The sequence below is a fragment of the Chlamydomonas reinhardtii genome, chromosome 17 (genome assembly GCF_000002595.2).
Source record: "Chlamydomonas reinhardtii strain CC-503 cw92 mt+ chromosome 17, whole genome shotgun sequence".
In the NCBI taxonomy this organism is placed as follows: Eukaryota; Viridiplantae; Chlorophyta; class Chlorophyceae; order Chlamydomonadales; family Chlamydomonadaceae; genus Chlamydomonas; species Chlamydomonas reinhardtii.
In genome coordinates this window covers 3,298,044-3,314,273 of record NC_057020.1, presented here as the reverse complement: position 1 = coordinate 3,314,273, position 16,230 = coordinate 3,298,044, and the positions used below count along the sequence as shown (strand labels likewise).

Below are 16,230 nucleotides of genomic sequence, written 5' to 3'. Positions count from 1 at the left end.
GCACGCCACTCCGCCGATGTTCATACAGCGGGACTGCAGGAGCGCCCCAGCCGATGCTACACCACGCCACGGCCCAGGGCACAGTCCACAGCATAGACGCCCCCGCAGAACGCCATGGTCAAAGGCACCGGCCATGGACGAGGACGCCATTTTGCCAAGACCGTGCCACGACGGTATCTGCCGCTGCGGTTGGTATTTCGTACACGCATTATTGATTTACAGCAGGGTTGGTTCAGGCCCTGCCGCTGCTGTCCTTCCTCCGCAGCCGCCATCGCGTGCCACTGCCACTGCCTCAAGCCTTTACGTTGCAAATTGATTGTGGGGGTCTAGCCGTCTAGGAATGCGCTGCACATTACGGGACTACGCCAACCAGGGCCAACCTGCCCCTTACCTTGTCCATCTGGCTAGCTTCCTTTTGGCCTGGTGCACCCGGCAGGTCCTCGCTTCGTCCCTGTGTCCAGAGGCAACCCTGCCGACATCCTCACCAGCTCAACCCACCAGAGGGATGCAGGTCCAAGCCCTGGCGACTCTACCACATTTGGCCCTTGCTGGGGTTGGCAGCGTCAAATCAGCATAAACGGGCATGAATGCCTAACGATGCCTACGTGCCGTTGCGGCCGTAGTGGCAAAGCTTGCGTGTAGCTGTAACTGGCAGAAGGGGACATACCATCCAAGAGCGGGCGTTGAACTGGGAGGGTAAGGGGCACACGAGTGCAAGGGTGGTGGCACGATGCAGCTCATGGCCGCTGGCGGATGAGCACTTCCGAGCTCCAATCCGGTAATTCCCATCCGGGGGCTGGCAGGACGTGTATCACTGCGCTCGCACACCGGTACAGCTTTTTGTATTAGTCTGGGCCTGCGAGCAGCTGCGCTCTGACTCTGAACACTGACACTCCTATCATTTCTCGTTCACGTCCAGTTGCGCTAGCAGACCTCTTACGACAGTAGTTTTACTACGTATCAAAATGAAGCTGGCTTCAAGCCAGCCCCTCGTGCGGCCAGCCCGCCGGGGGCAGGTTGCCACTCCTTGCCGCACGCAGTGCTCGCGCAAGCCTGTGACGGTCGTGGCGAAGGCACCTGCGAACCCTTATCGCGTCACGCCCGGAGCAGCTGCCATCAGGTAAGTGGCTGGCGTTCGGCAAATGACAGCGTTGTGTTTCCCTGGGCGGCTATGACGCCGATGGGGCGAGACGTGGCGTGGCGTTCATCCCCAAAGAACTCAATGAAAACATTGATACGAGTGGCAGCGGCTGTCGGGGAGCACACTACTCGGGTTGTTGCAGAGCGACACTGGCTACCCTTTCCCAGAGGGCCACGATAAGGGTCGCTAGATGGCATGTGAGAGGGGTTGTTATGCGTGGGCTCAGTATCGAGCCTCTCTGTAACTTCGCTCGTGAAGCGGCCTGCGAGAGCATTCGGCGTCACGTCGTCGGGGGGATCTCTTCGCTGGCGTCGGCGTTTGTTTGTAGAACCCTTACAATCTATCGCCGTCCTTTCACCGCTTAGTCGCCATGAACATTAAAGGTCGCTGCTGCTGCCTGCGCCCTAACCTGCGCCCCTCACGCTCCACAGGTCCTCCGCCGCCCCCGCCAGCTCCGCGGCGCCGGTCTTCGGCCAGCGGCGTCTGTCAGCTCTCCGCCCCGGCTCTCGCCAGGGCGTCAGCGGCCGTGGTGCTGCTAGTTCCGGGCCATGGGTGCATGTCGCGGCCTACCGCCGCGGCGCCACCACCATCGTGTGCGCGGCGCTGGTGAGCTGCGGGGAACGCGCGAGGGTGTGTGCTGGCGCTGGACCGCCATCCGTGCGGCGGAGGGCGGCATTATAGCACGGGATGAGTGCGGGGCTGGCAAGGCGGGATATACTGGGGAGTGAGTATGGCGGAGCGGAACAGACGGTGACCCACATACGAGGACTGGAGCGAGACGTCTAGGCGGCAGCAGTTCTGGAGCCCCTACGACTGCGCAGCCGGGGGGCCACGTGGGTGCATTTGAGACGACAGCTGCCCGGCTCGATATGCAAGCTTTGGACATTGCAGCACTGGCCCTAGCTGGGTCTGTGGCGGGGCCGGGCGAGGGCAGATGTTGGAGAGGAAGGGGTCCGTGTGTGACCATGTTAGATGGTCGTCAGGGCAGGTGATACATGCAGCTGCAATAGAAGCCAAGGACGGTGACCGTGCCAGGCCAAGCTACCGAGGCGCGTCGCGCATCTTCGTTTGCCAATGCCGAACCTTGCTACTTCCTTCCTCCGCCCCCTCTGTCAGGCCGAGTCTCCCACGGACATGACTTCCGTGCAGTCGCTGCTGAGCGAGAAGATCAAGGCGGAGTCGGAGCTGGTGGTGGGCTGGCTGGACAACGGCATGCAGTGAGTGCAGGGCAGCGCGACATGGGCAGGGTGCCGGGGTGGAGGTGCAGCGGGAGGGTGGCATGTGGTTGCAGAGGCGAGAGCGGGTGTGGGTCAGGGGCAGGGTGTTGCTGCTGCGTGATCAAGCGAGCGGGTGTAGCGGAATTTGTAGTTTGCGGCGGCCGCACGCTGGGGTAGGCCAAGGAGGGCAGGGAAGGGCAAGGCACGGCAGGGCAGGAGCGCTTGTGCAGACTGGCCCAACTGCGCCGCCGGCCGTGGCCTTGCGGCCTGCAACTCCATGCTGAGCTGTACGTGCGCCGCGTTTGGACGTGTGCGCAGGTACGTGCTGCTGCCCAACAAGCTGCCGCCCAAGCGCTTCGAGGCGCACCTGGAGGTCCACGCCGGCTCCGTGGATGAGCGCACGGACGAGCAGGCGAGGCGGGGGCGGGGTGGGGGACATGCGGCGGGGGTGGGGGTGGGGGTGGTGCGGGGGTTATGAGGTTACGGAAGGGGCAAGGGGTAGCGCTGCAGCAGTCCCATGAGAAAAGTAATGACGATCTACGGGGACGAGGAGGATGCGGTACACAAGGTACTGGGGGCGTGGGCTCGACGGCTGATGCGTCCAGCGGCGGCGGCGAGCTCTACGCCTCAGTCTCCTGACCCAGACGGGGGAACGTATTATCTCGCGTTGACCCTTGCGCGTAACCCTAGCCCGGCCCCACGCCCCTGCCACCACCCTCGTCGCCTGCTCCCGCACCCCCCTCATGAATGTAGTAGTGTAGATTAGTCAACAGCGACGCCGCCGAAACGACGCGGCTTCCCTTCCGTAATCGGTACTCAACCACTCATCCACACCTGATGCAGTACCCGCTGCTCCCTTTTCCCAATGCTCGTACCCTGTTCTCCATTGCCTTGACCTTACAACCTCCGCGCCCCCTACAGGGAGTGGCCCACCTGGTGGAGCACGTGACGTTCCTGGGCTCCAAGCGGCGCGAGGACCTCCTGGGCACGGGCGCGCGCGCCAACGCCTACACCGACTTCCACCACACCGTGTTCCACGTGCACGCGCCCGCGGTCAACGGCATCACGGGGCAGCCCATGCTGCCGCAGGTGCGCGGCGCGGAGCGCGGGCGGGGGTGCGGGGTTTGCGGATGGGGGCCAGGCGGCATCGCCTGCGGTGAAACAGCATGGGATGGGTCATGCGTGCTTCGCGTGGGGTGCTGACATGGTGCTGAATGCGCCTGCACAACAACCTTTTAGAGGCTCGGTCACCCAACATGCACGCCACCGCGCAGGTGCTGGAGGCGCTGGAGGAGATTGCCTTCCACCCGCAGTTCAGCGCCAGCCGCATTGAGAAGGAGCGCAAGGCGGTGCTTGCGGAGGCACAGGTGCGGGGCAGGAGCGGCAGCCTACAGGACTGGCAGCGGGCGTAGCTAGGGGCGATGGCGCAACGGGGAGTTCCGCGTGCATTGCGTGATGGAGGGGCGGCCATGGTGCGTAACGTTGTCGTTTTCGACGTCCACACAGATGATGAACACCATCGAGTACCGCGTGGACTGCCAGCTGCTGACGTACCTGCACGAGGAGAACGCGCTGGGCTGCCGCTTCCCCATCGGCCTCACGGAGCAGGTCAAGACGTGGCCGCACGACACGCTCAAAGCGTTCTGGGAGCGCTGGTGCGTGGCTGCCAGCCGGTTTTGGGGGGGGGCGGGTGTGGGGCAGACAGGCGGGGGCGGGTAAGGGATGGTTACGCAGGGTTGCTATACGGTGACCGCATCGCGCCACACCCTGACCCCTTGCCTGGCGGTGGCCCTGCCATTTGTGCCGCCGCCACAGGTACTTCCCTGCCAACGTGACGCTGTACGTGGTGGGTGACCTTGAGCGGAGCACGGAGGACACCATTAAGCTCATACAGCGCACCTTCGGCCGCGTGCCGCCAGGCCGCGAGCCGGCGCCGCCGCCCTCGGCCGCGTCGCTGCCGCCGCCGCTGCCAGCGGCCGCCGCCGCGGCGGCAGCGGGCGTGAACGGCAATGGCAACGGCAACGGTGCGGCAGCCGCCGCGGCTGTGGAGGGACCGCTGAAGAAGAAGCACGCGGTGCGGCCGCCGGTGCAGCACAAGTGGGGCTACGGGCCGCTGGCGCCAGGTGCGAAGGGGCTGGGGCGGAGGAAAGGAGCGAGCTGAACAGCAGGGTGACGGGCGTGGGGCGTGGCCGCTACCGAACTTGCAAGGCGTGTGCTCTTGAGAAGTGGTTTCACAAGATGGGTCTCTTGGTGGCGTACTGTGCACCTGGTTGACGTGGACTCACATGCAGTATCTGGTGTTTGTAACCCGTCAACCCGCAGGCGAGCAGCCGGCGGAGGTGAAGATCTTCCGCCACCCGCTGCTGCAGCACTTCATGCTGTCCGTGTTCTGCAAGCTGCCCATCCAGTCCATGACGCGCATGGCGCACCTCAAGCAGCTGCTCATGCTGCGCATCATCCTGTCCGTATTCCAGTTCCGGATCAACGGCCGGTGCGTGCGAAAACTCGGCTGGGGCATACCGCTCCACGAAGGGACGCGGACGGACTGGAAGCGCGGCTGACGCTGGTAGCCACTGCTATTGGCGTGTCGCTCGCCACTGAGTGACATCCATACCTCTGAGCTTGCCTGGTCACCTCAATGCTCACCGCCTCCTCACCCCTTGCTCCTCTGCTTCCAGCTACGTGACCGGGCAGCCGCCGTTCCTGTCCATCGCTCTGGACATCAGCGACAGCGGCCGCGAGGGCTGCGCCGTGTCCACCCTCACCGTGACCTCGGAGCCGGCGGACTGGCAGGGCGCCGTGAGCGTGGCGGTGCAGGAGATGCGGCGCATGCAGCGCCACGGCCTGACGCAGGGCGAGTTCGACCGCTACCGCCAGGCCATCCTGCGCGACAGCGCGCAGCTGGCAGAGCAGGTCGGCGGGGCCGGGCGGGGCTGGGGAGATGAGGGCGTGTAAGGGAGGCGGGCAGGAATGCGCGGGATGGGCGCGCCGCGGTAACGCGGTGGCGGTGGCAGGGGCACTGAGGACCGGCTTGTGCCGCTCCCGCCACTCTTCACCAACGTTCGGAACCAATTGCCACTGCCACGCAGGCCAACAAGATTCCCAGTGTGGACACGCTGAACTTCGTGATGGAGAGCCTGGCGTGCGGCCACACGGTGATGGGGCACCGCGACGCGCACGCGGCCATGAGCGCCGTGGCGGACACGGTGCGTGGCGGCGGGGAGGCCTGTGGCCCGGGCGGCGGGCGGCGATGGCGCGGGTTGTGTCTTCCAATCCACAAGGGGCTTGAGGGGTTGTCGGCGTGGAGCCGTGGAGGACAGGGCAACAAGCGAGCTCAGCCAGGCGAGAACCAGGCTTGTGGTCTCTGCCCTACCCGGTCCCGCGCAACACGTTGCACTGTGCTCACGTTTTCCTGCCCTCCCGTCCCATCCCCATGCTGCCGCCTTAGGTCCAGCTGGAGGAGGTGAACGCGCTGGCTCGCTCCATGCTCACCTTCGCCTCCGACTACGGCGCGGAGGAGCAGGTGCGCGGCTGCGCGGCGGGGGTGCTCTCTGCCGGCCTGTGGAACGGACACGGACAGCGGACGGCGCGACAGCTGCCTGGATGCGCATCCCTATGCAAGCTTCTCCGCGTCCCTGTACCCTGCCGTGTCGCAGTACTCGCACCTTACGTTCCCCACTCTGTTGTGCGCCCATCCATTGCCTCGCTGCAGATGCTGGCCACCGCCGCCGCTGAGGGCAAGGTGGACCCCGCCCACTGGCCCTACCTGGGCCCCACGCGCTGCACCTCCATTGTGGCCTGCATCCCCGCCTACGTGGACGCCAGCGGAGCCTCCGTCAGCGCCGGCAGCACCGCCGGCCGCGGAGGCAGCCTGGGCGCGGCGGGTGGGTGCTGCGGCGGGGACGGGATGTCCGGGGTGCGGTGATTGTCGTCGTACGTACGACAGCCGGCTTGCAAGCCGCACTGCCTCCTGTCTGCCGTAGTGATTAGTAGTTCTGGCTCCCCAATTCAACGCCTGCTAATCACCGCCATCGTCTGACTGGTCATGCCTGAACCCCCTCCGGCCTCAGGCCACCTGGACGCGGACGCCATTGACCTGGAGGCGCTGGAGGCGCAGTCAGCCCAGGCGGAGGAGTTCGAGGTGCGTGCGCGAGAGGAACAGTTTAGGTCCCAAACCCCCGGCCTGGTCACGCGGATGGGGCCAGGCCAGTTACATGAACGGGACTGCGCGGAGGTCAGGGCTTCGCTGGACGCAGTTCAGGGCAGGAGGAGCTGCATTGTTTCAGGATGTGCAGAGGTACAACCCTCCTAACAAGGCCGGTTGCGCACGCACAGGTGCCCGAGGGCGCGGTGAAGTTCGACCCTTCGCCGGCCGAGATCTCGGCGGCTCTGGCCGACCCCAGCCTTGACTGCAGCGCGGCGGAGGACGTGGAGCTGCCGGAGCGGCTCATCAGCGAGGAGCAGGTGGAGGCGCTGGTGGCGGAGCGCCGGCCCGAGTACGTGGAGGTGGTGCCGGGAGGTGAGAGGCAGCGGCCGCCGGGGGCGGAGGAGCTGCGGGGAAGGGCAGGACGCGGGATACGGGGCGCAGGCAGGGAACAAGATGGGGAGGTAGGGCCGGCCACTCAGGGGCTTGGGTGGTGCCCACCGCGCTCACGGTATGCAGCCTCCACTCACTCGCGTGCAAAACGCCTGCGGCTATCTGTGCCACCGCAGGCGACGCCTTCCCGCCGCCGGACCCGCACAGCGGCATCGTGCAGCGCCGCCTGTCCAACGGCATCGCCATCAACTACCGCTACACCGATAACGAGCCGCGCTCAGGCCTGCTGCGACTGATCGCCAACGGGGGTCGCATTGCGGAGCGCCCCGGTGTGGGCGACTTTGGCCGCGTGGTGGTCGGCACTCGCACGCTGAGCGAGAGCGGCGCGGTGGGGCCATGGGCGCGCGAGCAGGTGAGGCCAGCGACGCAATGACCAGGCTGGGCTTGGGACCTCTGCTGCGTAGGGTGCGGGGACGCTCGGGGCGAGGGTGGTGTGAGCGCGGGTTGGTAACAAGTGACAGACGGGATTTGCGCTGGGCGGGCCCTGTCGCGGACTCTGGCATAGACGGTCCTGGTTGCGATGTGGTCACTTCCCGTGGTGCGGTACTGGCACCGCTTGTGACGTCCCTTGATTGTCAACGCCCCTGCGCCTTGCCCTGCACACACTTACCCAGATCGAGGTGTTCTGTGTGGCCAACCTGGTCAACTGCGCGCTGGAGGCGGACGAGGAGAACATCGTCATGGACTTCCACTTTAGGTGCGGCGGGGCGAGGAGCGCGCGATGGCAGGGGGGTGCAGCTTTGGCCAGGAGGACACCCGGGAGCGGGCGTGTGGGGCTCATGGGCTCGCAGCGCCGCCCTGCCACTCCGCGCCCTCCATTGCACTGCGCACCGCTGTGGATCCCCGTCTCCTCCTCGTCCTGTGCCTCCTCTGGGTGGCGCTATACTTGTTTGTTGAACCCCGCACCCTGTACTGCCCACTACCCACGCCCCTCCACGCAGCGCCGTGGACGGGGGGCTGGAGGCCATGTTCCAGATGCTGCATTGCTTCCTGGAGGCACCGCGCTGGGAGGAGCCGGCCATGGAGCGGGCCAAGCTGGCGTTCCTGGCGTCCGTCAAGTGAGCGGGAGGAGCAGCGGACAGGGGTGCATGGTGCAGGGAGTGCAGTGCGTGCGGCGCCACCGGCAGGAGGTGCTGGAGGAGCACAGGGACTGCGGGCGTGGCCGCGCAGTGGCCGCCGATGCTGCCACACACAGTCCGCAACCCACACCGTTGTGGCTCCAGCTGCTGCTGCCCGACCCCTCATGACTCTCCCTCCCCCGCCCCCAGGTCGGTGCACAAGTCCCTGGAGCGCGCCACGTCGGACCGGGTGCTGGACGCCATGCTGGGCCGCACGGAGCGCTGCTTCCGCGACCCCACGCCTGAGGAGCTGGACGCGCTGACGCTGGAGGGCATGCGGCAGGCCGTGTCCAAGTTGCTCACCAGCGGTAGGCGCAGAGCGCGCGTGTGTGGCGGGAGGGGGGATTTTGCAAAGATGGTTGGAAAATCGGTACAGGATGCATGGGGGGCAGCATTGCTAGCTGGCAGCGATGCAGGCGCGTGTGCGGGCCGTTGAAGAGGGTGACCACGGCCGTTGACTCTGCTCACAACTTGTCGCACTGAGGCAGGGTATTGGCTGTGCAAACATACCAACTTTTTTGGTTCACGTCGCGCCACACAGGCAACTTTGAGCTCAACGTGGTGGGCGACTTCGATGCCGCCGAGCTGGAGCACCTTGCGCTGGCGTACGTCGGCACCGCCCGCGCCGCGCCCGCGCCGCAGCCGCTGCACATGCACCCCATTGTGTTCCGGGACCCGCCGGAGCAGGAGCGCCACCAGACCTGGCACCTCAAGGTGGGGCAGGCCGCAGGGCGTGGTCGTAGGGCAGCGCGCGGGAGGGCGCGTGGTGTTGCCCTGCAGCGTTGCCGGGGTGCCGGCGGGGTGCTGTGTTGTTGAGGGCGACGGCAGCCACGGGCCTGGCGTGCTGGGCATTGCGGCCGCAGCAAGGGTGTGTTGTCACCAGGGCCGGCGGGGTCTGCGCTACCCTCCCAGTAGCGAGTTTGCCCTTTCTGATTCCGCACTCCCTTTCTGTCTCCTTCCGCCCAGGACTCTGACGAGCGCGCGGTGGCCTACATTGGCGGCCCCGCGCCCGCCCGTTGGGGCCCGCTGGGCTACTTCGGGCCACTGTCGCCGCTGGCCGGACCCGTCAAGCCGCCCATGGCCTCCAAGGTACGGCCGGCCCCGACAACTGGGGGGGGGTGCGTAGTTAGGCACGAGAAGCGAAACCCCGGGCGCAGTGGGTAACAGGGGGGCTGATCGCTTACTGGTCGAGTACCTGGCGTAGCGCTCGCGGCACGCGCGAGTGTGGCACACGCCTTCCCAAGTCGCCCGTCCCGTGACCTACACACACACACACACACACACACACACACACACACACACACGCACACACACGTCCCTACGTGATGATGCACAGGCCATGATGGACCCCAACACGCGCGCCGAGGCCGAGGCCAGCCGCCGCAACCACCCGCTGTTCGCCAGCGTGATGCTGATGCTGCTGACGGAGATCATCAACAGCCGCCTCTTCACCACGGTAGGTCGCGGTTGCATGTAGATTTGCGGAGGACGTGCCAGTTGGGTCGTTGTCTGACGCACAGCAGATGCAGCAGCCTTCTGGCTTTCGGGCAGTGTTCTATTGCGCTCCGCCCCCATCGGCTTCCATAACAACCGTAATCATGAATGTGACCCCCGTCGGCTGCTCCTCCTCCTTGCCACGTGTCCGCCAGGTGCGCGACTCGCTGGGCCTGACGTACGACGTGTCGTTCGAGGTGACGCTGTTCGACCGCATCCGCTCCGGCTGGTTCATGGTGCACGTCACCAGCCACCCCGACAAGGTGGGAGGCGCAGGTCCTCGCGCGTATTGCATTGCCGTTGCAAATTGTTGGTCATCTGCTGGGGTCTGCTGGGGGAATCAGCTGCACACTACGGGAATTCGCCAACCTGCCTTAACCTTGTTCCATCGCACACCCGACAAGGTGGGAGGCGGGGCCAGGCGCAGAGGGAGGGGAAGCTGAGAGATTGTGGGTTCACAGGCGGGCCAGAGCAAGACGGGTCGCTCTGTTCCTTCCTGCCTCGTTCAACCCCCTGCCGTCCATGTGCAACATCATGCATACGTCACTCTGCTCCCGCCCGCCGCCTTGGCGACACAACCACCAACACCAGCACCACCACAACACCCACCACCCCCACAGATCTACGACGCGCTGAACGCCAGTGTGGCGGTGCTGCGCGACATCCGCTACGCGCCCGTGAACCGGCGCGAGCTGGCGCGCGCCAAGACCACGTTGCTGACGCGGCACGAGTCCGACCTCAAGGACAACGCCTACTGGCTGGGCCTGCTCACGCACCTGCAGGTGGGCAGGCAGGGGGAGGGGGACAGAGGACAGGGAGAGTGGCAAGGGACGAGTTTGCACCTGCGTTCATGCCTGTCCTGGTGGAGGCTTCCGCCTGCATTCACAGGCCTTGGAAGTGCTGTTGGCCCTTGCTAACCCGCTGCTTCAGCCATGCGCCGAGCCTTGTATCCCCACCCCTACAACCATTCCTCGCGCCCTCCTCACCCTTGTGCGCGCAGAACCCGCACGTGCCGCACAAGACGCTGGAGTGCCTGCGCGACCTGCAGCGCCTGTACGACGCCGCCACGGTTGACGACATCAAGTACGTGTACGAGCAGTTCCAGTTCGACGACGACAATCTCTACACCTGCGTCGGCACCAGCGGTGAGCGGCAGGCATACTGTATGCGCGGATTACATGACTAGGAATCTAAGATGGATGCTTGTGGCTCCGCGGGGGTAAACTGGAGACACTGGCACAATCACCGACGCAACCGGTCTCGCCCCTCGCAGGCAAGGAGGCGCCGCCCACGCCTGAGCGGCCGCTGGCCGCGCTCTCCTACGCCTCCTCCGACGACGAGGAGGAGCTCGAGGCGGCGGCGGCCAGCGGCCAGCGCTCGCCCACCGCCGGCGGCAGCCCCATGCCCAACCCTATGGCCCTGTTCACGGCGTGGATGGCAGCGACGCAGGCGCCCAACATCCGGAAGGCCTTCAACGAGGCCAACGGCGCGCCGGGCGCGCCCCCCGGGCAAGGGCAGGGGCAGCAGGGCGGGCAACAGTGAAGGCGGTGAGGATGCGTGGCCGTAGTTGTTGCGGTGGTGGCGGTGGTCTGTGTGCGCCTGCGGTGCGAGAGCCGTGCGAGTGCGGAGCGGGATGGGGCAGGTGCATGGTGGTGACCGCGCGGTGTGTGTACGGTAGCGAGGGCAAGAGGACACGCTTATAATATCAGACAGCAAGGTACGGTTTGGTGTCGATGCGCGAGAGGTACTGCGCGATGGCCAGTGTGTGGGTCACAAACAATGGAATAGGGTATGAAGTCCAGTTGTCGTTGGCAAAGGCGGCGCCAGACGGTGCGGATGCATGCACCGTTTTTGGTTGCTTCGGAAGCAAGCGAGTGCAGGAAAGCGTGCGTGCACAGTGTTCTTTGCAGACAGAACATCAGAAACTGGCGCCGGTTATTGCAAGTTTGTACACCTGGTGTTCTCGGTGTGTTTTTAAGGATTGTGATCAAGTTGGCAGCGTTGCCTGCCGATGTGGTGAGTGTGTTCACGTGTGCGGATGCTGTGGCGTTTGTTGCACCTGATGCGATCGCAGTGATGCAAGGCAGGGCCGGCATGTCCCACGTGTGTCCTGGACTTGGCGCCTTCGAGAGCGAGAGTGCATGAGTGCGTTGTCGTGGTGTGCTGCTGGATGTTGGTTGTGAGGAGCGGCTTTCACGAGCTCCTAGGTAGGAGGGCTCGAACGGCTGCTTTCGACGCTGTCGTATTGCGTGGCGCGACCACGTGCACGCATGCCAGCGCGTCAGCAGGTGTAACGGTATATCAAAGATCTTCACCGCTCATGCTCGCCAGCGGACTGCCAGTGTCCAGCCAACCGGAGGCATCCGAGGCCAGGGGTGCCCCTGTCCGAGGCTCTCTCTCAGTATCGCCTTTGCAGAGTCTCAGTCATCATCTACGACAGTGACTATCGTAGCCAGCCGTCCGCCCGACAGGCAGCACCGCAGCAGAGTTCTCAAACACACGCGCGTGTTTCAGCGACAATCCCATGCCTACCTATGCAAGCCAGTTTGCACCCCCAACAACAGCGCGTCGAGCAGTACCAAAATACCCAGTTCGTGTGGTCTGTTGCACACCACAAACATGTCGTGCTCAATGAGAAGCGCGGGGCCGGCAGCAGGCGAAAGCCGGCCCTCATCCACAAGCGGGCATTCGCCTCCGACCGCCTCCGCCTTTACCAACAGCGCACAAAGAAGCAACGCTAGCCCCTTCCTTCCATCTGCCAGCGCTGCTCCTTGACGCCTCCGCAGCCCACACACGGCTGCTAGATGGCCAGGCTGAACAGCTGCTCGCGCTTCCTCCTGAACGCCCCCGGGTCCCGCAGCGGGGTGGCCTTGCCCGCGAGCACCTGGCCGTCCAGGAAGTTCTCCAGGTGCGCCATCTCCACCTGCAGTAGGGGAGCAGGGGAGGAGGGGAGCAAGGAGCAGCGGTTGATGAGGAGTTGAGGTTCTAGAGGAGCGCAAACCCTGCCGATCGGTAGGGAGCAGGGACGAGAGAGGGGTGACGGTGTGAACCAGTGCGTGGCAACTGTGCTGCCAGCTTCCCTTCAGCGCAGCCCAGCGCCAGGATGCAAACTATCCATGCGTCTGACGCCTCCCAGGCTCGCAGCCACGCACCTTGTGCAGCTGCTCCAGCTCTGACACGATGTTCCGGAACCTCAGTGTGCGCCGCTCCGTCTCCGCCACCCGCTTCAGCTCCAGCTCGTCGCGGCCCTGCGCGGCGGGCGGGTGAGTGAGTGGGTGGGTGGGAGGGTGGATCGGCGGTCGATCGGGCGCGAAGCGGACCAAATCAGCAGTAGAAGCTGCAGTGTCCTTCTGTGCACAGCGCAGCGGCCCGCCGTCCCTCAACCCCCAGGCCCGCGCCTCACCTTGGTTCCCCGCTGCAGCAGCGCCTCAAACTCGGTCTGCTGCTTCGCCTGCAGCTTGGCGATTTTGAGCTTCGACTCGGCCTCCCAGGCCGCCACCGTCGTCTCCAGCTCCGCCTGAAGGACAGGTCGTTGGGGTGTTGCTCAGTAACGCGTAACACGGCAAGGCATTTGACGTAACACGGAAAGGCATTTGACATAACACGGAAAGGCATCGCCTCTTCAAGAGCCCTCGCATGCCTTCCCACTTCCTACAGCACGCCCCGTTCCACCCTCTGGGCCCCTCAACCCTGCGCTGCCGGCCCCTGCTCCCCCACCTCGCCCCGTCCAGCCCCTTCTCCCCTCCCTCAACGTCACGCCCCCCTCTCTCACTCTCACCTGGTACAGCTCGTCCGCCATGGTCTTGACCTTGGTGGCGCGGCTGTACTGCTGCGACTTGGCCAGCTTGTCCTGCATCTCGCGCTGCAGCAGGTAATCGCGGCTGGGCCGGGCGCGGGTGGGCCGCTTCTTCTGCAGCTCCTCCACAAAGGCCGCCAGCTGCGACGTGTGCGAGGCCCTCAGGTCCTCCGTGGCCTGCGGCGCGTGCGGGTCGGGTGTGGGTGGTCGGGTGCAGCGGGGCGGCGCGGCATGGGCAGTAGCGGCGTGAAAGAGCTTGACCAATGTGCGGAGGGCTCCCAGCAGCCCACGTCTGGTACATGACAAGCTCCTACTCCATGACAAGCTCCAATTCAGCTCCTGCTCAGCCGCCCAAGCTCCTACTGAGCTCCTACTCAGCCGCCCACGCACCTTGGCCAGGTTTGCTGCGTAATCGCGCATGCGGCCGTCCCATATGTGGTGGAACTTGGCCGTCTCCTCCTCGTACACGCCCTGCACCTCCTCGAGCTCCCGAGTCTGGTTGGCGGCCAGCTCCTGGCGCAGCTTCTCAACCTGAGGGGACAGGGGGTTGGCGAGACGGAACGGAGGCGCTTCATTCCTTGGCGCGCGCGGTGCGTAGAAAGCAACAAGGCCCGCTTAGCAGCGTCCGGGTATGAGATGACCCTTTCGCGCGCCGACTGCCAGCGCAGCCACCCCGAACCCATTCCACCACCCGCTTCACCGGCCCGCCCTTCCCGCCGATCTGTTCGTGCAACCCCGCCCTGCATTCCCACCTCCACCCCTGCAACACCTCTTCCGTGCCTGCTGCGCCCGCTGCGCCTGGCACTTCACCTTCCCCGCTCTAAATCCTGCCCTGGCGACGGTTCCTCCACGGTTGGGACCTAGTTCATTGGGCTCGGGCACATTACCCTGCCCCCACGCCCTGCCCCCCTCTCCCCTCCCTTCCTCCCCCGCACCTGCGCCGTGCGCAGGTCCGCCAGCCGCTTCGTGGCCACCTTGGCCTCCTGGTACCTGCCCTCCGCCTCGCAGCGCCGCCGGTGCTCCTCCAGTTTGGCCATGTAGGCCACCACCGCCTCGTCCACATGCAGCGAGCCGGTCTGTCAGGGGAGGGGATGAGCCGTTCATGGAGATCGGAAGAAATCAAGGGGGGGAGGAGATGGGTCGCAGGTCATGAAAGACGGGGCCGGGGGGGGGGGGTTGTAAATACCAGCCCAAACTAAACCAAAACCAACGAAAACGAGGGGAGTGCAGGCAGAGGCGTTAGTTGCAAGCGATAATACTTATGGAATGTGGGCCGCGGCGTCGTGGAGCAGCAGGGCGAGCGAGAGGGGGGGGGTTACATTCATGATTAGTTAAGGAAGTGGTAGACGGTAGACCGGGGGGGGGGTCCAAGGCAGGAGGCGGCAGGCGGGGAGAGGGCAGAACGACCGGTTCACGGGACGGCCGAGAGGTTCACAACTAACTACAGACGTGTGGCAAGGACGCAGCTACAGCGCATTCTCTTCGCCTCCTGGCCCGCCACGGACTTGGCGCCTCCAACTGGCGCCTGGGCCTACGGCTGCCGGCCCTGCCGACCCTTACCACGCTGCCAAGCACTCCCTCCCATCCCCCACGTCAACCCACGCCGCATCACTGCACGCTACACCACGCCTCCGCAGTTGAACCCGCCACCGCACAGCCGCCCTGCCCACCACCCATATGATGAAGTCCCCCACCCGCCTGACAGCACCGCCCCGCACCCCCACCCGCAACCCACAGACACCCAGGGCCTACCACAGCCACCTCAGCAACCGCCCCGCCGCACCGCTGCCTTCAACCCTCCACGCTACTGCGCCCCACCTCCAGGTACGCCCGGTTCTTAGTGATGAGGCGGCGGAAGGGCTTGGCCGGGCTGCTGGTGCTGGCCTCCCGCTCCAGGGCGGCAAAGCTGGCCCCGCCGCCGCCCGCCCCTGACGGCGTGCCCGGACCTGACGCCGAGTCCACCCGGGACAGCCCCGAGGGCCCGCCCGCCAACACCTGGTTGGGGTCCGCCGTGAGCATGCCCACCACAGCCAGCCTGCCAGACAAGGGGGATGGAGCGGGCGTGAGCGGGGTCAGCCAGGGTCAGCTGCTGCGGAGCCGCTTGAGGCGACAGGTGTGGATCCAAGTTGCGTTGAAACGCCCCTCCGGGGCTACAGGGTCAACTCTGCCTGAGCGGGAGCAGCCCGACTGGCACGGCCTTTCGGTGCAGTCGCGTTCCGACCACCACTCTCCCTCCCTGTGCAGGACGCCTTGCACACTCACGTCTGGTCTTTCGTTATGCTCCCCGCACTAGGCCCCGCCACACTAGCGACGAGCCGCTTGTACGTGTCGGGGGCGCACGATATGTCAAGGGCTGTCAACAACGCTTCAAGCGAAGACACGTCGAGCCTGCCGTCGTCTTTCGCAAAGTCAGTGTATATGGCGCCTGCGCGTTCACTAGCGCGGGGCCCTCTCCGTATTGATGTGCTTGCGCTGCGCCCGCTCGCCACTCGCTCAGTTGTCAAGGGGTCTCCATTCGCGTCTGTTGCACCTGCTACCGGTGGTAGCGTTCCTGGGTTCGATTCCATTCTCCGTCTATGTGACACGCGGCCGCGGCAAATGTTATGACTTCCTTCCGCAGACCTGTGGCTTTGTCTTAGAGGATAAACTTTCTACTCAAAGGAATCAATACACAGCTAGCAGAACGGATTACAGCGACAAGACTGCGCTGGTCATTTGTTAAAAGCTTAGGGCGGTTTTCAAGAGGCCACGGTTTGCATTATGGAGTACGTGGGAACTAAGACAAGATCAATATAGCTGCTACTGAACCGGTTGCTGCAGAAACATGGTTCCTTCGGGATGGAGGGACACCTAGACCAAAGTTTCGG

At 65.2% G+C, this 16,230-nt stretch overlaps 2 protein-coding genes across 2 annotated transcripts; one reads left to right on the top strand and one right to left on the bottom strand.

The window, feature by feature from the left end:
- Window positions 1-326: 326 nt before the first annotated feature.
- On the top strand, window positions 327-11,873 carry CHLRE_17g723250v5 (uncharacterized protein). Its single transcript, XM_043072298.1, has 26 exons — window positions 327-1,120; window positions 1,573-1,747; window positions 2,258-2,358; window positions 2,677-2,770; window positions 3,280-3,447; window positions 3,633-3,725; window positions 3,865-4,013; window positions 4,174-4,481; window positions 4,681-4,849; window positions 5,037-5,271; window positions 5,448-5,564; window positions 5,807-5,881; window positions 6,071-6,242; window positions 6,429-6,499; window positions 6,694-6,877; window positions 7,072-7,307; window positions 7,570-7,652; window positions 7,897-8,013; window positions 8,224-8,381; window positions 8,615-8,787; window positions 9,040-9,162; window positions 9,410-9,529; window positions 9,723-9,830; window positions 10,188-10,349; window positions 10,568-10,712; window positions 10,841-11,873. The coding sequence occupies exons 1-26, from the start codon at window positions 966-968 to the stop codon at window positions 11,107-11,109; spliced, it is 3,960 nt and encodes a 1,319-aa protein (XP_042914757.1). The 5' UTR covers window positions 327-965; the 3' UTR covers window positions 11,110-11,873.
- A 1-nt stretch (window position 11,874) lies between these two features.
- CHLRE_17g723200v5 (uncharacterized protein) lies at window positions 11,875-16,126 on the bottom strand. Its single transcript, XM_043072297.1, has 8 exons — window positions 15,626-16,126; window positions 15,182-15,398; window positions 14,299-14,439; window positions 13,754-13,894; window positions 13,346-13,540; window positions 12,971-13,084; window positions 12,720-12,815; window positions 11,875-12,490 (listed from the first exon to the last, which is right to left on the bottom strand). Exons 1-8 carry the CDS (start codon window positions 15,928-15,930, stop codon window positions 12,368-12,370), a joined length of 1,332 nt encoding a protein of 443 aa, XP_042914756.1. The 5' UTR covers window positions 15,931-16,126; the 3' UTR covers window positions 11,875-12,367.
- Window positions 16,127-16,230: the final 104 nt, after the last annotated feature.

Excerpts from the sequence above, each read along its gene's own strand:
- CHLRE_17g723250v5 (XM_043072298.1), top strand. The coding sequence starts at position 966 with ATGAAGCTGGCTTCAAGCCAGCCCCTCGTGCGGCCAGCCCGCCGGGGG. Across the intron at positions 3,448-3,632 it reads GGCAGCCCATGCTGCCGCAG|GTGCTGGAGGCGCTGGAGGA; the intron begins GTGCGCGGCGCG and ends GCCACCGCGCAG. Across the intron at positions 5,565-5,806 it reads TGAGCGCCGTGGCGGACACG|GTCCAGCTGGAGGAGGTGAA; the intron begins GTGCGTGGCGGC and ends CTGCCGCCTTAG.
- CHLRE_17g723200v5 (XM_043072297.1), bottom strand. The coding sequence starts at position 15,930 with ATGGAATCGAACCCAGGAACGCTACCACCGGTAGCAGGTGCAACAGAC. Across the intron at positions 12,816-12,970 it reads TGCTGCAGCGGGGAACCAAG|GGCCGCGACGAGCTGGAGCT; the intron begins GTGAGGCGCGGG and ends CCCGCCGCGCAG. Across the intron at positions 12,491-12,719 it reads AGCTGGAGCAGCTGCACAAG|GTGGAGATGGCGCACCTGGA; the intron begins GTGCGTGGCTGC and ends CCCCTACTGCAG.